Source organism: Atractosteus spatula, chromosome 13, assembly GCF_055471065.1.
Source record: "Atractosteus spatula isolate fAtrSpa1 chromosome 13, fAtrSpa1.hap1, whole genome shotgun sequence".
Taxonomy (NCBI): Eukaryota; Metazoa; Chordata; class Actinopteri; order Semionotiformes; family Lepisosteidae; genus Atractosteus; species Atractosteus spatula.
In genome coordinates, this window is record NC_142718.1 from 5,806,315 (window position 1) to 5,831,679 (window position 25,365).

Consider the following 25,365-nt stretch of genomic DNA (forward strand, 5'->3'; position numbering starts at 1 on the left):
CCTGTATTGTTTTTTCTTCGGTTATATTTAAACAGTAATGAATAAGGGAAAGCAAGAGTTAATAAGCTGGACAATAGCCAACAGGTGTTAAAAGAGTTCACCACCTCCTCCATCGCATCTGGCAGTAATATTGGCAAAAGCACACATGCGGTCATTAAACAAGATTCTAAAGGAAATCACTGTACTCCATTATAAAATTACTTTTAAATCCTGAATTAGATTGGCTATTCTGTGTTAAGAACAGGTTTTACAGTCTTTGTAAGGTTCGCTCCATTCCACACCATTTACTGAGCTTTGTGGTGTCCATCCTTTCATTCATTACTTGTATTTAATTTGAAAGAGGCCCTTCCTGCTGTTTTGCTTTTAAACATCTGCCTCCTAGCTAGTCTGTGCCATTACTTAGAATGTGATATAATCATTTCATTAGATTTAATTGTGACAGCGTAAAAGCACAGAAACAAATTCTTCAGTCTGGAAAATTATTCATTTAATAAATCCAGTGTGGTTAAAAGCTTGAATAAGGATATTGTATAAAACTCATATCAATCTTATATTTAATTGTCATTTTCCTGTTTTTTTCCTTCTTCTCTTTTCACATTGTTTTCTGAATTATTCTGCTAATTTGTATGCTAGCACTTGACCTTGGTAGGTGGTGGAGACGATCGTCAGCTAGCGTCACTGCTTTAGTTTGAAAAATAACATTGAAAGGCCTCATGTTTTTCCTTTTAAACTAAAAAGAAAAAAAATACTTTAAAGAAATCATCATCATAAAAAAACTAAGCTCACTAGGGTCAATATCCACCCATTTCACTTTAACTATTTCATTCACTTCAGGGTTGTAGGTAAGCAGGAGTCTATCTTGCTAAGCAACAGGCACAAGGCAGGATACATCCTGGATGGGACACCAGTCCATTGCAGGATACACACAGACGAACATGCACAAACTCACCATTCACATAAGGGCCAATTTTCTCACAAGTCAATTAACCTACCACCATGTCTTTGGATTGTGGGACAAAACTGGAGCAGTCAGAGGAAACCTGCGAGAGCACAGGGAGAACATACAAACTCCACACAGACAGGATCCCAGGGCCATAAGTGAACCCAAAAAATAACTGAAAAAACAATACTTCTACAAATCTCTCTCACAGGATCCCATTCTGAGTTCATGGCATAAAGCCTTTGATTAGAGGGCACCTTTAAATTGCAGACCTCCACTATCTGGGCTCTAGCTTGCTTTCCCCTTTTTGAAACAAAATAAAGCTATAGGGTTTAATCAGTCCCTAGACCAGGGACTTAAAATCCTCCAAAATGTACACTGTGAAGTATAATGCTCACACAGACAAAATGAGCACAACATTTTTCCTCAGAGAGAACTGCCTCAGGATCAACAGTACAGCTAGGATGGAAATCAGGGCTGCACATCTTTACACAAAGAGTTGTAGGAGTCTGCCAAATACTAACCAGCCATGCTGTCAAAAGTATCCTTGGGAATATGGAGAAGGGCCAAATAAGCTCCTCTCACTGGTAACCACTCTTAAGGGCTTACATGCGTTTACTAAATGGAAAGTAAAAATCCCTTCCTGAAAAAGAAACGATCCAAGAACTGCACAGATACGTGCAGACAGCCTTGCTGTCATATGACCACAGTTTGGTTGAAAGCAATCAACCAGGTGGTTGTGGCGACAGCGCCCTCTGCTGGCAAAATACAGGAGCAACTCTAACACCGGCCTCGTAAGGGAGTAAGTCTCCTTGTGCGATGTGCGATGCATCCTTCCTTTGGAAGCCAGATTTAAATCCTTATCCTTCATAACAAAACGTACAGAGGACGCAACAACCGTTCCAGTGTTGTAAAGTTCAGTCCAAACAAACGATTTATTAGTTTAATTAAGGATTAAGATCCAGGCTGGATCAAAGCCAGCAGCTGTGTAGCTGGGACTGTAGTGCAAAACAGAGCTCACAAGGAAGGAATAACAGGCAAAGAGCAAAGACACATTTCTGGATACCATCTTAGACAAATCTGCATTTGTATTTTTGTTCACATTTTCTTTGATATTTTAAACCCAATAAATATTTCACTTATCTTGAATGTTGCATTCATGGTGTGCGTTCGTGTATGTGCTATTACATACAGTATTACAGCGAATATTGAAATAAACGTCATAGTTCTTTTACAATTTTCATTCGTTTTAAGGACAACAGTGCAAGTTCTTGTTGTCGGCGTGTTCATTCAAGGCGAGTACTAGTTAAACAATGTTAAAACAGCTATTACTGCCGAGATGGACAATACCGTTAAAAGGATAGAAGATAGATTTCAAACCAGCTTTAAAAATATTAGGGCACCAAACATTTTTGAAACTCTTCCTGTATATAATATCGGGAAATATGCATACTTAATGAAAACGACTGGTACTACTATTTGAAACTAAAGGGAATGTTTTTTTTAATTAAAGAATGACACTTCATTGCTTAAAATATATATATTTTTTTACTTTAATCAACATTAGTGTGTATATACTGGCTAAACTAAATACAAACGGTTCAGCCAATATTACTTTTATCAAGACTGAAAATACAATCTATGAACACGAAAGACATTTTAAATAATCACCCATCTTAATCAACAAAAGTGAGGTATCTTCTCGTCTAACTTTTGCAGCACCAACTACAACTTTTTCAACATTCATATTCGATCGATTTTATTTCAAACCACTTACCCGTGGAATTTCGGGATCCATTTTTAAAAAGTCAATACAACAAGCTTCTGAAGATAGAAAACTACTGTACAAAAAGAAGAATAACAACAAAACTGCCAATCAGAACACCAAATTCCATGCTGTTGTACACCGTTGTTGCTAGAGCGACGAGCCAGTGGGAGGTCAATCATGTCTACTTCCGGGTTAAATCACGGCGCTTTACATTATTTCTTGTAATACAAGCGCAATTTCCATCATCCCGTATCTTCTTGGATAGATGGACGCACCTGGGAAGCGCTGATTGTAGTGACAAACACCCAACGTTAGGACTTTGATACTTCATGAAATCTTTATACCTCCTGAAAATGTCTAGATTTCTCATTTTGGGGGTCTGTTAATAATGAATAATGAATTTGTATTCTAAAAATGGCGAGAGGGATAAAGTTGTATGAAGATTTCGGTTTGAATTACAACACGTTAATCCGCATTAATGACATTAAATGGAGTAGAGTAGACAATGTTCAGTCCAACCACAAAACGTACAGCTTAAATATCAATCAATTCAGCATTTAATAATATTATTAAAATATTTCATATAACACTTTTTGTTACCAATATTGCACAAAAACAGGAGAACCTACTTAAAATAGAAACGAATAAAAATGTTTAGACAATAGAAATCTTTTTTTAAAAAACTGCTAACATTGTATTTTGGATTCTCAGACAACTTTAAGATACAAATTACAGTAAATCACACTGTGGCACCACAGTTTTTGTAATTAACTTTGGTGTTTTTAAATAAAAATGGTGGTACATACAGTAAAACAAGAAAACACTAAAATATATGTAGATTATTCAAAGTCAAAGTCATTTATTCTATAAATAGAATTTCTAAATTGTTTTATAAATTCCGTATTGAGGTGATGAATAAACTAGAAGAGTTTATATTTCAGATCACAATTTTAAGGTTAGATACAAATTAATTCACAAATTAGTAATTTGGCTTATACTGTATGTTGGGGCGGTCTGTGACACAATGAAATCCCCCTGATTTGTTTTTAGACCTATTGAAAAACTGATGATTAAACAATTTGAGAACCACTTAAAACATAACTCTCTTCTTACATTTAGAAATAAATTATTAAACCATACATTTAAAGAAAATATAAAGGTGTACAATAAAATGCACAACTATCTTGGTATACAGTACATAAAAATTGCAAAGAGCTAACAGTCATTATGACAAGCCTGTGCTGAGAAGGTTAACTTATAACCATCTGTACTGCCTCAGTACACAGGCAGGTGTTCCAAAATTAGTAAATTAAATTTTCATCACAGATACTACGACATAACCTTATAGCATAAAGGACAGCATTGAAAGTTGTAGAAAGCCAGATTTATATGTCATTGAACAGTGAAATTCAAATCAAATATCATGGTCAATAAGTATTTACATTTGAAAGGATAATGAAAACACAAGCTATTGGGCTGTTCTTGGTACATCGTATAAACATCCTATTGTAAAATCTCACAATCTCTGTGCCTTTCTAACGTTAGGCATTTCCCATTAACACACACTAAGGTGACCTCCTGTAGGAATCTAGACTGCCACAAACCATTAAATCCGGCTATATTGTAATATAAACTAGATGAAATAATTGAAAAACAAAACAAAATTGTGGTTGATATACAGTAAAACTCTTTCAACAATTCTATAGGTGATATCCTACTGGAGTTATTTCACAGGGAAAATAAAGGATTCCTGGAGTTCTCAAGGACACTGTAAATACAGGGAAAATAAGGATTTTGGCCCCTAAATTCTCCATATTGCAGGGAAACCTCTAACAGTAACCTTGCTGTTATACTGCCAACATTTAAGATTTTTATATATGTGTCATTAAAAAGTCCTTCAACTTGATAAAAACGTTGAAACAACTTTGAGCACACTGCATCGTTATAGCACTGAGGTTATGCTTTAGATACTGTTAGTGAAGTGTTAAGCTCACAGTTTCAGTCAGACCAGTCTCTGGGCTTGGGTGAGGTTTACCCCTGTGTTTTGGTGTGGTCTATCGCTTCTTTTTCTTCTTTCCCTCTCCCTTTTTCCCGCTCCGCTATCAGGACTCCTCCGCAGGCCTGAGCCACGCAGCCGGAACCCACTGTGGCTCGTCCTGTGCCCGCCTCACAGCGGTTAACAGCTGGACACAGGAGTCCTGCAAGCTGTCGTTTACTATCACGTGGTCAAAAAACTGGCAGTACTGGGCCTCCACCTTCTTCGCCATTTCCTCCATTTCCTGGAAATCCTCCTCCTGTGAAGCAGAGCACCATTTTAGCACCGTCCGCCAGCACCATCTTTTTCATATTCTAAAATAACAATGGAATTATAAAGCCCCATTTCTCTCCGTTCATTAGGATTTCAATTCTCTGTTGCTCAAGTACAAAGCTCTGCAACCCAACTGTCAAAGCATTACAAACAGCAGAGAAGTGATTAGAGGAGTCAACAAGCTCACCTTTGTCCACTAACTCACAGGGATTGTTGTTACAACCCAAGCTGTGAAAACATTGTGCACCACCACTTGGAGAAACCCAGTCACTGTTGACTAATGATACATTCTGCGTTTGAGCCATGTATAACCTGTATATCACTTATGCTTTGCTCTTCACAGAGCCCCTCTCTGGATGAGCCACTCTGCATCACTCCGAAGGAAGCAGTCTGTGTGGTGCTCTGAATACCAGAATAGAGTATTCCACTGTATACTGTACATTGTCACCAAAATGTCAGTACTATATAGCAAAAGAAACATTTGTTCCAAACTTCAGTCTGCACTTCTACCATTACAGGAGAATATACTATAGTTTGTAATAAAAATACAGTATTTTGATGCAGCAATACTATAAATATGCTTATTAATTGATTCTATACTGATTAGTACAGAAACACATTCAACAAGTGAAAAGGAACAAAGAAGATTCCTAAAAGCTGACAAATCTGTCCTTCAAGTATTTTCCCAAAGAACAAGAAAAATACATTTTGAAAATGAAAACTTACTTTAAAAGGCCGGTTTACGTAATAATCTGTGATGATACGGGCACTCTTCCTTGTCTGTTTCATGCGAATTATGCTGGATGGCTTAATAAAAATGATATATGCTTTGAGTTCATGTGTCCTCACACCTTGAATGCCCTGTAAAACAGATTTACTACAATTAATGGTTGTTGTTTTTAGCTTTTCACAAATATTGTGATAAAGTTTAAAGTTGTTTAAAGAAGCCATGATGTCATTGGAACTGCTTAATCAGACTATTTTACAGGAGACCAGATAAGTTGCACACAAATAGTCACCTTGGTAATGGCTTTATTTTTTTTAATGCCAGATGTTTTCTTTTAATATCAGTTTCAATTTTTTTATAGTGCTGTTTGGAAGGCAATTTATCCTGGTGTTAAAATTAGTTAAACACGGGGCTTGCAGTATATTAGCATGGCATTTTATTCCTAAATATTTAGGAATGACCCATACACAGAAAAATCATCTGGAAATTCCTGCAAAAAAACACATGCAAATGACAGTTTAAAATCCTTACAGCTTCCTGTACACCCCAACGACCTCTTTAAAGAATTGCCAGTTCTTTGCTATGAATCAAGGCCTGCAGGAGCTGCAGAATACCTTAAAGAATCATTCCAGAATTCCAGCATAATTTTTTCTGTAATTTTTTCCCAACACAATGTCATTCTGTGCGGCCCTCACCATACAATTCCAGTCAGCAAGGTTACTCTTGAACGACTGATTTGTTTATTTAAGTGTCACATCAGGTCAAATTGTGTATGAAGTTCACATCACAACATGTTGAAGAAGTAGTAAGACATTCTTACTTGTGGCTCTAGGTCAATGATACAGATTTTTCCATTCTCCAGAACTTCCTTGACAGAGTCAATGCTTGTGCCATATAAATGGCCCTTATATTCCCCATATTCAAGGAACCTTTCAAACACAGAGAGCAAAACAGTTACTGTATTTCAATTACTATTGAAACTACACAAGAAACTGTGTACCTGTACTGAAGTGTTACTGAAACAAATAGTTCTGTACCTGTTACTGTAAATCATGTTCTCAAACAACTCCTTGGTTACAAAGTGATACTCTCTCCCATTCTCCTCATAGCTCTTTGGGGGTCGGGTTGTGTCTGTTTAAGAAATTTACCCATTAGACAACAGCAATAATCAAACACACCAAAACCTACAAAGGCTCTGGCCCAACGCAACATAAAAAAGGTTACACTACTGATAGGCCATTACTATTAATTTTTGGCATTAATAATCCTTGAACAGATTCATACTTGCCTGCTGAGCAGTCTTTAAATGACCAAACTGCGTTACTCTCCCAAGATAAGCTGCTAGGTTATGTTACAAATGCAATCAATAAGAATCACTTGTATTTCTTCACAATAATATTAATTTTTATTATATAGGCACCAATCTCAAATTGAAAAATAAAGGAAAAGAACACTTCTACAAAAGCTTTGGATTCCTTATAAGTTAGTATCAATGCCAACCCAAAATATGTGGTTGATATAAATCGGTTCACAGTGAGCAGTGACTTTATGTCACTTTAGTCAATATGCTGCTCAATACAGAATTAAACTAACTGGGCAGTTTTGTATTCTAAGAAGAAAATGACTGCCACACACTTTAACAAACTGTATGTTCAGTCTGGTGACACATCAAATCAAATCAGATGAGCCACCAAATATTAGGTTTTAGCTTTTTTGGTAAATGAAAATATATTGGGTACAAAACTGAATAAATAACAGATCAACTGTTTTAAACAGCTGCAGTTGCTGTGGTGATGGGCTTTTGCACAGTAAGCACTTTGACAAACAAAACAGCTTACTTTATTTTCTCTTGTACTTAAATTCTGTGCAGATCGTCTCAAACTTATTTCAGGAGTCAAGACCTTGGAAATATATAAAAGTCTAACCTTTTTTCTGATAAGACCTTAAACTTTTCTCTTTTAACAAATGAGGAAACGTTTGAATGTGGCAAGTAAGTCTTTCTTGTTAATTGTTAAGTGATATATTTGTTACATGGAGCTTTATTGTTTAGGGAGGATAAAACTCAATAGTTGATGTTGGGCTAAATGTTGTGCTTGGGGCAAACACTGAGATAAACACTATTTTTCCCAATTTCTGAAAATGATTCAAATTCGCAATTATTGCACATTGAATTAAAGCAGGGTTTGGAGCAATCTTTCCAACAAAGCACAAAGGTGTTAAGGATTGAGAGCAATCTAAATGTCAGTTAAAGCTTTTCAGATTGGGCTTAGCATTGCAAACCCCTAGACCCCTAGATCACCAGCAATGTTCCTTAATGTTCCTTAAGGGCGGAGTGGTGGCTCTGTGGCTAAGGATCTGCACCTGTGACTGGAAGGTTGCCGGCTCAAATCCCGCGGATGGCAGAGGAATCCTACTCCGTTGGGCCCCTGAGCAAGGCCCTTAACCCTAACTGCTCTAGGGGCGCCGTACAATGGCAGACCCTGCGCTCTGACCCCAGGCTTCTCTCCCTGTCTGTGTCTCCATGGAGAAAAAGCTGGGGTATGTGAAAAGACGAATTCCTAATGCAAGAAATTGTATAGGGCTAATAAAGAAACATCATTAATGTTGAAGAATGCCCAAACCACATGTCAACAGAGCACATACGTGGAACTGCCCCCTGAAAGATCTTGGGGTTAATTTCAATCAGACGCCTCCTCAGCTCATTCACCCCGACTCCAGAGGGACCTGAGAAAATAAAGCACAAAGATCCGGATATATGTCTTACTTTATCGGGGAACACAAGCAGAGTATTAGGGAGAACTCATTTTGGCACAGGAAACACTGAACATTAGCATAAGAGGTGTTCTGAAAACACGAAGCTTGCTAGAGTTGTGGAACACCAGGAGAGCACCTGCACTACATATTTGTGCAGAAATCCTTCTTTCTCCAGTTTTAAGCCCTGGGGAAAAGTTTAAATTGGCCTAATTAAGTTAATATGGAGCCCTGCAGCTCCCAGTAAGAGCACAGATGTGCAGTGTTCCTTCAACAGATCAAAACATACTGAACATATGGTATTCAAGTCCTCATGAATAAGTGTCTGTCTGGGTGCTGCACAATGTTCAAGGCCATGTTAATGCAATGTTATTGCTCAAGTCCAGAGTTTTGAGAATGAATCTCTAAAATGTACTTACTGAACTTCTTGATTCCTTGGTGTGTGATCAGCTCTACCTTTGACTTTTAAGAATACGTAACTGTGATTGATGATCTCTGTTCACTGGTAGTGATCGTGTGTTTTCTGCTGATCGGAGTTCCTCATACGCATTAAGGTTCTGTGTTAGGTTTTAGGTTAGATAATTAAGGACTTGGTCGGAATAAAATCCAGGAGGGCCTGAAGCATTTCTGAGATTCGAGACTATGTCGTGTACAAGCTGGAGCTTGATCTTACAACCTCCAGCTTACAAGACATCCATTCTACAGTTTGATTGAAAAGGGAAATTCATCATCAGCAGGCTTGTAGGCAGTGTATTTATCTAGAGAAACACATGGCACTGGCATCTGTGACTGCAAAGGAGCTGACCCTCCTGAAGCTGCCATTTGTCTTGAGTTATATTGCTCCTGACACCTAATATACACCCATGTAGTGTGAAGTTATGTTAGTGAAAAAATGAACCAGCAATATACAGTAGCATGGACACCAATGTGCGTGGCTGCTTATTTTATGAAATTCAGGTTTACAGAATTGGATTATACAGTACATAAGTACACTTATCTAAGGCCTTTCAGAGGTTTTACACTTTTATTACCAGGGGTGTGCACTAGTGGTGTACGGAGTAGCTCACCAATGAGGACAATGAGGCGGTGTCTGTCCTCAGGGTGGCGCTGGTATCTCACCACCTCCTCGTAGGGTGAGGCCAGGGCACTGTAGCAGCTGCTTGGACAGCGAGCGTAGCAGGATTGCTGGTGGCTGCTGCGCGATTTTCTCCTGCACAGGCGCAAGCTTCTGCGGAACCCAGCTGAAGACCACAAACAAGGCCGAAGACAGAGAGGCCGGTCAAACAAAATGCACGCATGATCATAGGTTTAACAGAGAAGCAAGACCCATGGAAAGCCTTCCATCCATTCATTCTGTTTTCTAAGTGCTTTATCTAATTCAGGGTTTTGGGTAACATCTATCCTGGTCAACAATGGTAAGGAACAAGGATCAAGGCTATGGACAGGATGCCAGTCTATCATAGAGCAAACACAGACACTCACACCATGGCCAATTTTCCCAGAAGCCAATTTACCTACCAGCATGCCTTTGGACTGTGTGAGGAAACAGGAGCACCTGCCAAAAACACTGAGCCATCGCCTTAACACGGCTCTGGTGTTCAGTCTTGTTCTTAAACTGGACTGCACTCTTGAAATGTCTCAAACTGGACACCAAGACTGAGGCAGACTGAACAGTGATGGATAAACTGTAAATATTTTCTATTTCCTCAACCTATGTTTTATTGTCTTCATGACTTTGCATCTGGCATGGTAAATTCATCATGGAAGCCAAAGTATCCACTATGAATCCAGGATGCCAGTAGCCAATAGAAATATTTTAGTCATCTCCAGCTTATTTTGCTTTGGCAGCTGCTGATAAAATGGATCTTCCAGTTTCTTCATTTTTAAATTAACTTCAGCATACCTAAATACAAGCCTTGATTTAGAGCACTGAACCCATCTTCTTCTGGAAGAGATGTAAGAGAAGATAGAAGGAGTCATTGTTATAGAACTTGTAGTGACAGTATATAACTTGAACTATGAACAAGCTGTCAGTATTGCCATAAGCACAACAACCAAAAAACCCACAAATGGACAACACGTAACAGGTGGCAAATTAGTTAGGTACCTATTAAGCTACCAAGCTTTAGTGAAACACTGCTCATGAATTTAACCCAATGGGTTAAAAACTACGGCTTTAGGAGATCCAGGAAAGACCAATCTGCAATGCACTGTGAGGGTAAAGTATAGTTGTCTCCAAAACTGGTACCAGACCATAGTCTTGAGATCAATGACTTGGGTCTTGCAAAGTAACAGGGTCTTCTGATTGTGAACTAACTCTCAGTTTCTTAATTGAACTTAGTATTGACTGAATTAGTCAGGATTAATGTCTAATGGTCCATTAAGTAAAGATACTGAAGAAAAGATTGGGGGCCCTTCAGGCTCATGGAGGTAGATGACCACAATGAAGCTTTTAAATGGATCTGTGGATAGCTACAGTACAGCACTGTCGAGTTTTATACATATACAGTATTCATTCTAGGAATGAAATTCCTCCACTTTTTAATAGTTGGTTAGCAATTTAAATAAACAAATCCCCATATTTGAAAACAACAAACTCTGAACCCAGTTTTGTCAATTTTGTGTCAATCAGCACAAAATTTTGGGCTGTACTTAGCCAAAAAAAAAAGAATCTAATCTCTCAAACAAAAATGAAAACATCACAACCTGGAGAAAGGAAAAAAGGGTAACAGTTTATTTTTAGGTCTTGGATAGTATTGTATGCAGTAAAGTACTGATAGCAAAAAGAGGAAAATGAGTTAGGCCTTTTCAATTCTGACACAAGTTTTGAGACCTTATCAGCATCACCAAAACCGTGTTCAAGAATCAAAGTCAAAACTGGGTTACTTAAAACCTAGTCCAATAAATTAGAGCTTTTAAAGCCCTGGTTCCTCATTTACCACATTAAGTGACATACAGTATTTCATATTCAAGTTATAGAGACAACTCATAGGAAAAAGTAATGGTGTACTTATTAAAGGTCAATTTAGCAAGCAAACATGATTTTTTATTTAAAAAAGCACTCTTTATTCACATTTGCAGTGTTCTTTACATTTAAGAATCCTTGGTCTCATTCAGAAGCTGGGTGAAACCACTGCTCAGAAATCCGGTGTTTCAGAGAATATGTCTCCCACACACTTCATATTTCAGCCATACAAGATTGGATAACCCCAATCAGTTCAAGTATTTCTCATGAGTGGATCTGTGACTCAAATGTTCTGCCAGCCTTTTGTGTGGTAATGCTTTTTGAAAAGTGGACAGGAACTGGGTCTCAAAAGCCTGAGGTTCCATGGAACCAAGCAAAAGATACCCCAGTTCATTACTGCACAATGTTCATTACAGTAGTGCATTTTCCCAATGATCATGTTTTTCATCCTGGACACAGAGGTTGAAATGCGCATAACCTCTCAGAGCCATGCATACAGATTTAGTGCAAGGAAAAGTAAAAAAAAAGAAGAAATATTCACCTTCTCTCAGCTCCTCTTGAAAGCAAATGCAGAATTTAAATTTAAGAAAAAAATGCACTGTTAATCTTTTTAAGATTACTTATTTTTGCTGCTGTATATTGGGATGCTGTACTAGACTGACTTCTCTACATTGTTCTGTAAATACAATACCTCAAGCTTTTGTCTTGTGCAAATTTGTTTTTTTAACATTTTAAAATGCCATTTTATTTCATGTTTAATTATGTTTTGATATATTAATACTAAAAAACTTTGCCTCAGTGTGTCAGGAAGTACTGTATTTTTGGTGTCAATAGTTCATAGGGGATAAAGCTGAATTTTTCAAATTGTGCATTAATTAACATATCATTTTGTTCTACAATATGATGCTTTCTTAGTACTTTCTGCCCTGTGAAGTTTGTAATCTCCCTTAACACACAAAACTAAAGCAGCTGTATGTGATATGACCTCTGCAAATGTGATAAATAAGTTCAGTAAGTGCAATTTTTGTCAGCGGGATGCCAGAACAGAAGCAGCAAGTCTGGTGTTTAGTTTCCTGGATCCATAAACCTAGTGTGGTGGTAGACTAAGTGGCCATCTTTATGAATATTAGAGCATAAAAAGTTTATGACAAACACAGGGTATTCATCATTTGAATGATTTTACCCCCAATTAATTATCACTCATTTGCTCATATGGTTATAAGCATCGAAAACACCTAACAGAACCACTCGTAGTATACAGTACATCATAAAGCCGCTATTAACAGCTGGGCTAGGCCATTAGGTGACCATGAGTGGGGGTTTTCCTAGTGGCAGTGCATAATTGACAGCCCACAGATAGGATTGGGTAAGCTTGAGTTTAATTTTTTTTAAGAATTAATAATGAAGGTAATTTATATAGTGATTTCTTAACCCAAAGCACCTCACATGTAGGTTGTGTAAGCCCAGAGAGGAAATTAGCTAGCTCACTTGGATTACACCCAGCCCTTACAAACAGTGTCACGAGATGTTTCATTAGCAAGTAGTCATGATATTGTCTGAATGTCTTAATGGGTGGAATACACCTCTTATGGTACATAGGAGTCCCTGGTTAATATACTGTACAGTACTGGGGTCCTGATTTGGAAATTGTGTTCCAGATGGAAAAGTGCCACCTACTGGTCAACAAAAGCCATTTTGTGAGATCTGACAAAGTCAACCAAGAATATGAATGCTGATAGTAAGATAGGGTTCCCACAGTGTGCTGCTCAGGAGTGACTCGTGGATTTTCTGGATGTCTGATGATTCACATCAGTGAATGACAGCTTCTCCAGTTGTTAAATATGTCAAATGTGAAATGGCTCTAACAAACAGATGCAAAGAGGGGAAATTTAGTTTGGGGCCAAACAGAGAACAAATTGAAACAAAGCGATCTATGTTCCACATAACAAACATTCCACCTAACAAATAAAAATAAAGACTTACCTACCAGATTCAAAAGCTTCTTCATCTGTGGAAAGAGAATCATTTATGGGTAAAGAATAGACTTTTATATGCCTCCAAGTCTTTTACTCCTGAAATAAGTTAAAAATGATCTGCTCAGAATTCAGTTACAAGAAAAAAAAATTGAGAAATAGTGTAAGCTTTTCTTTGTTAGAGTTCTTACTGTACAAAACATGATCACCCCAGCAACTGCAACTGTAGTGCTCAACTTAGTGTGTTATTTATAAAACTATGTTCATGACCCAAATTCAGTACACAAATATGTTCATTTACCAAAGAAGCTAAAAATAAATTTTTGGTGCGTCATCTAACTGGAACTTTCACCAATCTGAAAATGCAGTTTGTTGAAGTGTGTAGTGATCATTTTCTTCTTAGAACACAAAACACTGCCCCATCTATATTGAGCAGCGTGATGCTAAAATAAGTCACTGCTTACTGTACACTGATTCACATCATTCATAATCAAGTCCAATGAGCATTTATAGATATGTTATTTTCTCTTATTTCAAATTGCGATTTGTGTCGGTATAATAAAAATGCATATTCCCATGAATAAAAGACGAGTCGCAATATGCTTACTTCCCCTCATAGCAAGGCAAGCTGAGGAAGATCAGCTGTGATAAATGTTTGATAAAGATGCAAGCTCCTGGGTGCCTAATGAGCCACAAGGGGGAGCTGCTGAGTGGCAAACTTTGCAAACTCTGGGAACTTCCCAGCTCATCAAGTTCTGTGTGTAGCTGCCCAGTTGTGCATGTAAAGCAGCAAAGGGAATCCTGGTTGCAGTTTGCTACTGAAAGCTAGCTTTGGAGTATAGTGCTTTGTAGTGTAGTGCAGTCTGAGCAGAGACTTTTACCGGTTGAGTGCTTAGTAGAAGTAGTAGTAGTAGTAATAATAATAATAATCATAATAATAATAATAATAATAGTTCTAGCTATTATTACACAGAATAGTATTATTTTATTAGAGTGATGAAGCCAATTCATAGATGGAGATTATTAGGAGGCCATGATTGGTAAAGGCCAATAGGAAATTTAGCCAGAAGGCTGGGGTAACACCCCTACTTTTTTCAAGAAACACCCTGGGATGTTTAATGACCACAGAGAGTCAGGACCTCTCATCCAAAGGACGGCGCCTTTTTACAATATAGTGTCCCCGTCACTATACTGGGGCATTAGGACTCGCACAGACCACAAGGTGAGCGCCCCTTACTAGGCCCACTAACACCTCTTCCAGCAGCAACCTTAGTTTTTCCCAGGAGGTCTCCCATCCAGGTACTGACCAGGCTCACACCTGCTGAGCTCCAGTGGGTTGCCAGCTGTGAGTTGCAGGGTGATATGGGTGCTGGCCATAGTACTGTATTAGTATTAGTACTTGCACTGAATGATGGAAGGCATTAGAATCAACACTGGCCAGAGAGCCTGGAGCGCCTGCCATTACCTGTTTCGACACATTTTTCATCAATTGCCATCATGTCCTCCTCTGTAAAACACAAAATACAATCATCTGTTCGGAGTCGGCAAAAGAAGATTGTTTTTAAAGAGTTTCTGCCACACAGAAAGCAAGGGAAATGGGGTCCAATGGCTCTTTTCCAATCCAGGAATTGGTTCAGAAATATGAAAATTGATAACTTCCTAAAGGTTTCTGCAAAAGCTTTTTGCAAAGGTATATACAATTTGTGCATTAAATGAGCATTTCTTTAGCGATAAATTCAGCTTAAAGAGCAAGCAGGAACGCCAAGTATATCATTATACATTACATTATATTATATATCATTATTCATCATAATCCTACTACTTTTTATAAACTGTATGAAGTTCGTAACTTCTTACGATTTTAAGTTTATACTGTCATTTCATATGTTGTAACCCCCATCAGCCAGCCTGAGGCTGCTGTCTGAAGTTACACTACAGCTACTAGAGAAACACCATTTAGAATCACTTTGATGGCAATAATATTTGGAGAAGGGTGTTTCTCACACAGACAGCATCACCAGGGACGTACAGTAACTGTGCACCAGATCCAATATATAGAAATGAATGAAGTGGACTTTAAACTTGAGAGTTAACTCAGGAGCTGAAAACGGACTTTCTAAAACACGTGCAACAGCATGTGCGGCACAAGTTACGGTTTTTGGAGCCGTGTGAGCTGCTGTTTAAAAAATTGTTGTTAGTCTATCAACTACTATGGCTACAGTCAACATACTGTACATCTCCACAGTCTTAGAACAAGCTGCACTATAAACACGTACCTTCTTCCACAGTATTCACTTCAGAGAATAAGCAGGAAAAAAGGAAACAATAACTTCAATGTATGCAGAAAACAGCATCTCTGAATATTGAAGTCAGAGATAATTTACACTGGGGTTCTTTATGACTTACAGCATAGCTGTACTGGAGAATGCACAATCAGTTCCTGATGCCAGCTGGTAACAGAACTTTTTTTGTCTTAGTTACTTTAGGTTTGCCAATTCTTTCTGTTACTGTACATTCTGATGCTTTGGAATAGCCTGTTGCTTGTTTTTCAAGTCTTGGAAAAGAACTCCAGGAAGTGAAGGCAGACTCCTCCCACCTGTCCACTTTTGAACCAATAGCGGAGGTGAAAATTCCAATTGGAGGAGAGGTGGCAGCAGTTTAGCCGATAGCCTTGGCCAGCTCATCTTACCCTACCCTCCACCTGGGGAAACCCAGTCGGTCACAGACTTGGACTCGCAACCATAGAGCTCAACGCGCTCTCTACAGTATGTACTGAGTGCTGGGTGGGAAAAGAACCAAGTTCATGAGGAAACAATGGTCATAACACAACTAATTTCAGGAACTTCAACTTTAAAAATAAGATGCAGATTTTACATTGGCATGCTTAGCTAAAGACAACCTGAACATGCAGATAAGGTACTGTACAGCGCCCCAAAATGTACACAGTAAGGAGATTAAACCAAGGAGCTTCTGAGCAGCAAAGCCATGGCAAACTGGGAAAGGAGTGCTTGTTCCCTGTATTTAACATTTCTTATTTAGAAGGTCAAGGGGTGTATCTCCGCCATCAAACTTTCATTTAAAATAACCCCTAATAGGTGAACGGCAGCAAATGACATTTTGAGTACCATGTTTAGGGGTTACTTTCATAACCCCTGCATTGCATTTTCAAATGCCAATAGTACACTGAAAAATGTAGCAAATGCAACCTCTATTTTAACCCCTGATTAGTCATTCACTGTCATGTATCGAGAGTTGTGTACAAAACGTTCAACAAAAATGTTCACAATAAGCACTCCTCATGACTTCACTGTTGGAAAGGATAATAACTGTGTGTTTATATTTCCGTGGGTAAAGGTGATGTTTGCAGGCATAAAAGAGCCAGAGTTATGACAGATCTAACAAGGACACCAATGCCATTCTGCGAATGTTGTTGGCAGCTACAGTATATTATAACAAGAGTGCTGAGGGTCTCTTAGGTCTTACATCGATTATACTAACAGTGCTACAAACTATATGTACAGTAATAATCAAATAGACAACAGGAAACTGAAGAGTGATCTCTGCACATCAGCAGCTGTAGCCGGTACCACAACCAGTCGGCATGGTAGCCTCAAAAGCAACTATTAGATGACTCCAAACTGTTGAGCGCACCACTAAAATGGACCGTAGAACTCAAATCAGTGCCATAACGGCAATCACCAGTGAAAAGATTACTAAAGAAAAAAGTCACAGAAAGAGAAAGCTTTATCATTGTACGTACAGATTTTGACACACGTGTGAGGCTGTAGAGGCTGAGACCACCAGAACTCTCGTTGTTTCCTTGGAAAAGAATAAAAAATGTGGAGGACTTTAGCTGTCTGCAAATGTGCCAAACAAAACTGGGCAAGATAAAGGACAAGGGACTTCACGAAATAATAAGAAATTAAAACCTACTGTACAGGCCCTACCGAGGCCTTCAATCTTCAGAAAAAATTGAGAAATGTAACTCGCATCTGATATCACTGGAAGCCCTTTGAGTGGGGATTTTAATCAGGGAAAAGAACTCTAGGTCATTATGTTAGATGTTAGATATGTTAGATTTCATCCACAGATCTGATGAGGATTTTTGAGATGGCTTGTGTCACTCATGATAATAGCCCTGACTCCAGATCCCTTTACCCCAGATGTTAACACAGAACAGATTTTTAAATGTCTACAGAGCGTACCCTTAAGATAAAATGCAAATTACCCATGCTTATAATTTGATTGTCACATGGCAGCAATATTTTTAAAATACAACTTGCCAGGAATAATCCTGACAGAAAACACAGCCTACTGTGTGCATATAGAGTTTTTCTTTATCCAAGATGGCATCCTAACTCATGACACTAATTCATTTGTTGTGAACAAAAGCTCTCAAAACGTACAAACATCAAATAGTTTTGCCACCTCACATGCACATCCATTTTAAAATCTGAAGCTAAAGTGACAGCACCCACCTATTCTTAAGCAATCATATCCATTAAATAAAGTTTTGATCCTTGCCAGACACATTAACTCACTTTCATTTTTCTTGTCCTGTAAAGTAACTCAGGATTATGAGGTAAACACGTAGCTTCATTTGGGATATTTCTCCTGGATTGCCTTCCAAACTGGTTATCTCCCAGGTTTTAAAAATTCTTCTGCCACGAAGGTAGTTTTCCGCAACAAGATCGTTGTTACATCTGTTAGGTATCATTTTCAGCAGAGGCCAGTTTTCAAGGGTCTGATTAGTACCTTTTCAGGAGATTGGCAGAAGGAATTAGGCCTGCACAGCAGGATGTATTGGGAAGCTTCCTAGCTTGCCACCAGAGGAAGTCAGTCTGGTCCACAATTTCCAGGATATCTCCTTTTCGGAAGGCCATTCCAGCATCGGCACAGGGTATAGCGGGGTCCTGCTGGGGGCTGTAATCAGTCATGGCTCTCATATACATCTGCAAGGGAGAGGCAAAGAAATTAATCAGTGAGGGACTGACTGAATTTGCAAGACTACTCAACTCCAGTGCTTCAGTAGTAGGATGCCCTCCTTACTGTCCTCTTGGGCGATGCGGTTGTTCTGGGGCTAAGGATCTGCGCCTGTGGCTGGAAGGTTGCCAGTTCGTATCCTGTAGCTGGCAGAGGAATCCTACTCCGTTGGGCCCCTGAGCAAGGCCCTTAACCCCAACTGCTCCAGGGGCACCGTATAAATGGCTGACCCTGTGCTCTGACCCTAAGCTTCTCTCCCTGTCTGTGTGTCTCATGGAAAAGACAAATTCCTAATACAAGAAATTGTATATGGCCAATAAAATGATCTTATCTTAATGTCCAGAATATTGACTCACAAAGAGCCCAAGAAAACTGTAGCCTATTGAATTTGAGCTCCAGAATTATATCAATAGTACATCAACAAATGCTAAAACAATCTGTCAAATGGCTACATTTCCTGTGAGTCCTGGGTGCCTAGTGTGGCCAGTCTTGCTTTAGTGTACTGTGATTAGCTGCCTGAACCTGAGGGTCGATCTAACTGATCCCTCTCTGAATTACTGTATAGCCTCTGTGAGCAAAGAGCCCAGATTGGACCAAGAGTCACAGCTGGCATTTAATAGATGACCTATCCTGCTACTATCATTTGCAGTAAAACTGTAAAATGTACAAGAAACACTGAAGATATAAAGCAGAGACTGGAATAATTTGTCTGTGATCTTAAATCCACGTATACTACACAGTAATTTCTGTTTATTGGGAATATTTGTTTCGAAACGTGAACCAGAAGATGCAAGTGGAAACTACATACTGTAGAAGTGCAATTAAGCATGAAAACAGGAGGTTTTTCCTTAGGCAAAGGGCTGTGGGAGTAAGAAAAAACCTACACAGCCATGTCACACAGGGTATTTCCATACATGTATGTTTGAAGAGTCCACAGAGTTAGTGAGATCCTCTAATCAGGTAGCTACTAACAAATGAGTTAGATAGTGTATTGGTGTATTCTTGTTTGTAAATGTGCTATAGGGGGATAGTGTGATGCTGTAGGTGACATTGTCATGGACTTGCAGACCTGAGGGTTGGGCAGGTAGAGAGACTAGGTACCCTTGTAGAAGTACTGGAGAGGGGCAAGAGTTGGATGAGGTATCATGAATGTAGTCTTTAGGTGGGAGAAAAGGGGCTAAACTCCCGCTGGGTCATAGCCCTAGGGTGTGAAATGGAGGAACCCTGTGCTGGGAGCATAGAATCAGGTGTTTGGGAGCATAGACCTATTTTGGAGGCTGCCAGAGACACAAGCAGCTTGCCATTTTTTGTCTTATTTGGATAACTCGCTTTCAGTGTCTTCCCTGCTCTTTTGGATACAGCATTTCCACTGATGAGAGCCGATCTGACTTGATTTACATGACCAACAGTACCTAGGGCGAAATTTCCCCAAGCCTCTTCAGTGGGCCTCAGTGTGAGACCCACCGACCTTCAATACTCACCATGGTCTGGCTGTTGACTGGTCTTTCTGAGATGGGGACCAGCTTGAACACAATGGTGCCATGGGACTGGGCCTGAGCGTATTATAGGGATAAAATAAGAAAAGAACAGGTAGAAATGTATTCCCTGGCAAAAGGGACAAAAAAAGAGACACGTTTGGCTGTTGAGCCTTCTTCATGTGTTTTCTTGGTCTACTTGAACTAAAATAATTAAAGGTGTTTTTAAATTAAATGTGAATTCAAAGATTTTTGCCGTAGATTATACAGTAAATATAGAAAATTATTTAAATTTGAGGGTGGCACAGTGACGCGGTGAATAGTATTGCTTCCTCACAACGCTGTGGGTGGGGTGCCATCAGTGTGGAGCTTGTATATTCTCCCTTTGTTCATATGGTTATTCTCCAGGTGCTCCGGTTTCCTCCCACAGTCCAGAAACTGTGCAGGTTAATTCAATTCCGGAAAAATCAGTCCTGGTGTGAGTGTGTTCGTGTCTGTGTATCTGCCCTGCTGGACTGGTGTCCCATCCATGGTATATCCTGCCTTGGCCCTCTTGCTTGCTGGGTTACACTCCAGCTCCCCCCTGACTCTGTGTTGGATAAGGTACTTAGAAGATGGATGGATGGATTTAAATCTGCACTCATTAGATAAAACATCTCCAGCAACAATTCCTGTACCTGCTCAGAAGAATGTAGCATGTTCACTTGCAAACCTATTAATCTCTGACATATTGGAGGCTCTATATCACCTGATAAGAGAAGCTGCTCTGCTGGGTAGAAGTGCTCACTGGTATGAGAACTGAGACAGCTCTGGCTGAGAAATCCTATCCTTGCCTCAGTGACAGCCAATTACGAGCACCCGGTTGTAAAAATCCATCATTGACCCAGTTTTAACAGTAATTAACAGTATGTGGTCTGTAGCCCTTCTTAGTTGAAGCAGATAATATATAATTAACTGCAAGCTTTTTCTTCAGGCATGAAATGTGAAATTGCAAAGCTACCACCAACCAGACACATTATCATTCCCGCAAAGTGATGAACTTCAGCTGTGGTGTATGAAGAAGATTTTAAATAAGACTAATATTAGGAATCACAGTAATATCTCTTTAAGATCTTTATTTACGTAACACTGCACATTAGATAAACATAATCTTCTCTAATGGGAAGAGGAGATGAGCACAACTGCTGCAGATCACCTCTAAATGTTGCTCAGTGTTTCAGCCTATAATCAGAAACACTGATCAACAGAGATTGTAGGGGATAATTGTAAACTCACACAACAAACACCTTTTCTTTTAAAGACGATACTTACCAGGATCTGAATGATCTGTTCTGGCTCCAGACCTTCCACTGAATGCCCATTAACTTCTACTAACTTGTCTCCCGCGTACAGCAGTCCTACAACCAGAGAGCAAATAATCTCCACACTGAAATAGCCTTTGGGAAGACTAAACAATAACAGTAGAAGAACCTGCAATAACCTCTCTGGCAAAACCAGGTTTCTTAATAAATATTTCAAAATAAATATAAACAACATACATTTTATATTTAGTCGCTTAAAAATGAGATAGAGGTAAAGTCACCTTGAACTCTGTATGAAACCAAATGGTTTGAATACAGTACGTTCTAGAAAGATTTTCTATAGAAAATCTAAAGATAAAATTCATCACTAGCATAATGAGATAAATTGGGCCTCCTCTCAGTTGCAATTTTATGAATGATTTTTAATGTCTTGTGAACTCCCCCTTTTTGTTATACAGTATGTTGTTTGTTTTCTTCTGCAGTCTGGGAGCTGAGAGAGCCCTGGTCAGCCATTTATAACTTCCCATGACACTGAGAAAATTGTGAACCATGACTTGGGAATCAGCTGGCTTCTGATATAACACAGACTACAACTTTTAGCCAGACCACAGACAATAACGCCTACACCAACCAAGAAAACAATCCAAACAAGGGAAATCGCTTGGTATTGATATTAATGTACAAAATTTAATGTAGGCTTTGACTTACCACTGCGATCAGCTAGGCCTCCATGTATCACCCTGGCAACTACTATCTCTCCAGTGATTTCATTCCTTTTAATTGTAGCACCCTGGAAAAAAAAATGAAAAGGGTTTTTTGGGTGAAAACATTTATCTTTATCAGTAGCAGGAATAATGTTTTTCATCTATGGCTTTCTGGTTTTTAAAGATATGCCTGTTTTTGACAATTGTTAGAAAACACTAAGCCTTGTTACTGTTGCAGTAGCTAGGAATCTCATCATACTTTTAAACAGTTTTATTATGAAGAACACAAGCCTTTTTTCTCTCTCACGTTTTTCTTTAGTGTGTACATTGCAGTAACAGTGCAGTATTTTGTTTACTCCAAAGTGTCATTTCAATATCCGAAATCATTTGAATGTCAGTTTACTTTAGCCAGATAATGTTAACAAGTTTATTAGAAATAGATACGTTGCCTCACACTAATGTACACTATCTTTTTAATATTTATTCTTGAAAAAAGAGACAATTCAATCAGTGAAAACTGCTCCAAGGTATTCCATTGCTAATATAATTTTGAATACTCAGAAAAACTGTATTGGGCAATTTGTATGTAGATTAAAGACGTGATGATTTTACATATGTGATCATTTTTGAGAACTAAGACAGAGAGTTTGTGAGGCCACTAAACGAAAATATTATTCATTTTAAATATTTGTTCTTGCAAATAGTTCCCCTTAAAAGATGAAGCTTCCTGAAATTTTAAAATGTCATTTTTAAATTGGAAAGAAGGGGGTATCCACAATTACAAGAGCCTTGAATTATGCACATTAATACAATGTCTATGTTATTATAATTCTATGTTATATTGCAGCTTGCATAATAACTGCAAGCTGCGATATAACCAAGTAGACTTGAATATTGACCAAACATTACTCAGATCGTGCACATGAAAGTTACTGCAAACAAAATGTAAAGCTGCCTCTAACTTTGAAACCCGCCAGTTTTGCCATTTTCAGCAGAGGTGGAAGTAGGAAGAAAGCCATAACAACCCAGCAATGTGAATTGTCACGGTCATTTTAAAAACATAACCCTGTGGATTGTTTTATCTTTTTGCTTGAGTGGCATCCATGTTGTGTGTCAGCAAGCTTTCAGCACTTGACAGTGACTTTGATGCCACTTATAGTAGTCCTATCACCGATTATGCCCCCCTAAAAGCTAAACACAATTACCAAAAAAGAAGAAGAAAACCATCTGTATTTTTAATTCCGTTTTTAATGATTAAACACAGTGATCAGGCACAACACTGTGGTGTTAACAGGTACAATGAATGAACACAGAATGACAAAAATGGCACTCTTAACATCAGACATGAGCAAACACGCATGAAGCCACAGAGAGCTTTGAGACACCTCGTAATGACGTTGGTGGGTGACAAATCCTGGTTAGGGGCTACTCACCTCCCTCAGGAATGCCATCAATCCCTTTTAATTCCTTCCACATGGAGGCAGAGCTCTTATCCATCGCCTTTTCCAAACAAAAACACATGAGATGGCCATGAAACTAAGATGTGAAAGAACCAGCTGTCCAACAAGACGATCAAAAGAGGGATGTCTTACAGTAACTGTAGGTCCATGCCATTTAGATTGCAGTAGGGAGTCCACTGCATTCCATCCACTTGTTACAGCAGAAGGAACCGTGCAAAAACCTTCCTGATATTGTATTTCTGATACAGAAAAAAGTAATATACCAGTATGTTTTTGGACTGTGGGAGGAAACTGGGACATCCAGAGGAAACCCAGGTGAACATGAGGAGAATGAACAAGCTCCACACAGACAGCATCCCAGGTCCCCAATGCTAAACACTGTGCCACCATGCCACCCTTACTTTAATATACTGTATTCAGACAATTTTAATTCATTTATCTTAAGACACTTTCCAATTGAATAATTTAATATGACATTTAATTGATCTACAGTACTGCCATTAACAGGAAATGTTTCGAATCCAAACTGTTTCCCTTTCTACAGAGAACTGTTACGTAATAAACAGACACTGGACATTCCACTGGAGTTATTCCCTTGTCATATCAATTTTCTTTTAAAGTCACAGGAAACACATGTCTATATCCTCAATCCAAAAAAATACAAAAAAAAATCAAATAAAATAAGACAAGGCTACTCTGACACACTCATTTGGGTGGAATTCAAGATCTTAACGGGAGGTCACAAATTAGGGTTTTGTCATGTGCTTGACACCTGCCATAGTTGTTTTTTTTTCTATCTTTCCACAGCATCCTTTTTTTTAACGAAAATACCTTTCACCCACTTTATTTTCACTGAATTGAGCTGGGCAGGACTAAGCATGCTGTGTTGTGCTAACCGAGCTGTATATTTCCTGTAGGCCATGGAAAGGAATGGATTCTGCAGATATGTAAAACTGTATCTGATGCATCCACAGGTATACGAGTTTTAAAGTTTCTTTAAAAAACTTCAGAGAGTACATCAAGGGAACCAAATCCTCAAACATATCTTCATTCTGTTGTCTTTTGTGTAGGGGGAAATTGAAAAATTAGGATTGTCATAAACGTTTCACAAGCATGGTCCACATATGAAGCAATCTGGAGGTAAAATATTCCTAGACATGTTAGGCTGGAATAGTTATATAGCTAACAGATATCTTATTATAGATATCTGCTGTATCTTATTACAGATAAGTAGAGATCTGTAATATCTTATTACAGATATCTGCCAACTTATTAGTTTGGCAATTCATCTCGCATCATTTTTCTCAGCTTCATCTGCCTTTCCTCTTCATGATTATCCCATTGCAAAATGTCTCCAGAGCTTTCTCTGTCTTGCTCGGTCCTAATCCTGACATGCTTTTTTTTTGAGAAGCGGAACAGCAAAACTGACTCAAGTGAGGCAGACTACAATGGAGTGAGATGGGAATAAATTTCACTTTTCCTGTCAGCTTCTGACGCAATGTACACTTCCATTATGCAGTAAAGTGATATTTACAATTGATTGTTTAATTCAAGTGAGAAAACTAAGATCTGACCTATAATGGCCTGTAACACTTCCTGTATACCCACTTGAATGCTAAACTTAAGCCCAAAAATGCAGGTACAGTACATTATTAATGATTCACCTCAGTAAATGTCAAGAGCAGAATAGAAGTGGCTTTTATGCCACTCAGCCTATTTCATCTCCCACGATGTCACAGCAGACTTGACAGTCATTATCAATAGTAACCGCCAGACTGTAGATCATCCATAATTTACTATTTGAAACTGGGGATTGCAGAACCTTTGAAAGCATGCGTCACAGTGAATGCACAGAGCATGCAGCCCCAAACTCAATTGGCGAAGATGGTACAGGTCTCGGGCACAGAATCCTACAGTTAAACGTCTACAGAATAAAAGATGGAAGGTCCACTGATATGGGCACAAATGACTGATAATAGAATATTGCAATTGAAGCTTATGAAAAACTGC

The 25,365-nt window shown here is 38.7% G+C and overlaps 2 protein-coding genes across 3 annotated transcripts in view; both read right to left on the reverse strand.

Annotated features, from left to right (window-relative positions):
- LOC148821697 (transmembrane protein 237A-like) overlaps positions 1-2,865 on the reverse strand; it is a 28,149-nt gene extending 25,284 nt beyond the window's left edge. The window contains exon 1 of the mRNA XM_088930484.1: positions 2,718-2,865. Within this exon, the coding sequence (XP_088786610.1) occupies positions 2,718-2,738 (21 nt within the window). The 5' untranslated portion in view covers positions 2,739-2,865. The remainder of the gene's footprint in view (positions 1-2,717) is intronic.
- A 1,834-nt stretch (positions 2,866-4,699) lies between these two features.
- The window catches only part of LOC148821698 (MAGUK p55 subfamily member 4-like), a 31,706-nt gene continuing 11,040 nt past the window's right edge, over positions 4,700-25,365 (reverse strand). Inside the window, exons 6-21 of one of the 2 annotated variants that reach the window (XM_088930734.1) lie at positions 21,900-21,981; positions 21,202-21,287; positions 19,897-19,968; positions 18,188-18,384; positions 17,193-17,251; positions 15,709-15,726; positions 14,898-14,939; positions 13,447-13,467; positions 12,001-12,015; positions 10,398-10,439; positions 9,562-9,735; positions 8,387-8,467; positions 6,781-6,874; positions 6,564-6,672; positions 5,743-5,877; positions 4,700-5,002 (exon numbers count right to left, since the gene is read on the reverse strand). In XM_088930734.1, the coding sequence (XP_088786860.1) occupies positions 4,811-5,002; positions 5,743-5,877; positions 6,564-6,672; positions 6,781-6,874; positions 8,387-8,467; positions 9,562-9,735; positions 10,398-10,439; positions 12,001-12,015; positions 13,447-13,467; positions 14,898-14,939; positions 15,709-15,726; positions 17,193-17,251; positions 18,188-18,384; positions 19,897-19,968; positions 21,202-21,287; positions 21,900-21,981 (1,419 nt within the window). In that variant the 3' untranslated portion in view covers positions 4,700-4,810. Of the gene's footprint in view, positions 5,003-5,742; positions 5,878-6,563; positions 6,673-6,780; positions 6,875-8,386; positions 8,468-9,561; positions 9,736-10,397; positions 10,440-12,000; positions 12,016-13,446; positions 13,468-14,897; positions 14,940-15,708; positions 15,727-17,192; positions 17,252-18,187; positions 18,385-19,896; positions 19,969-21,192; positions 21,288-21,899; positions 21,982-25,365 lie in introns of both variants that reach the window. The other variant, XM_088930733.1, reaches the window with a different exon arrangement.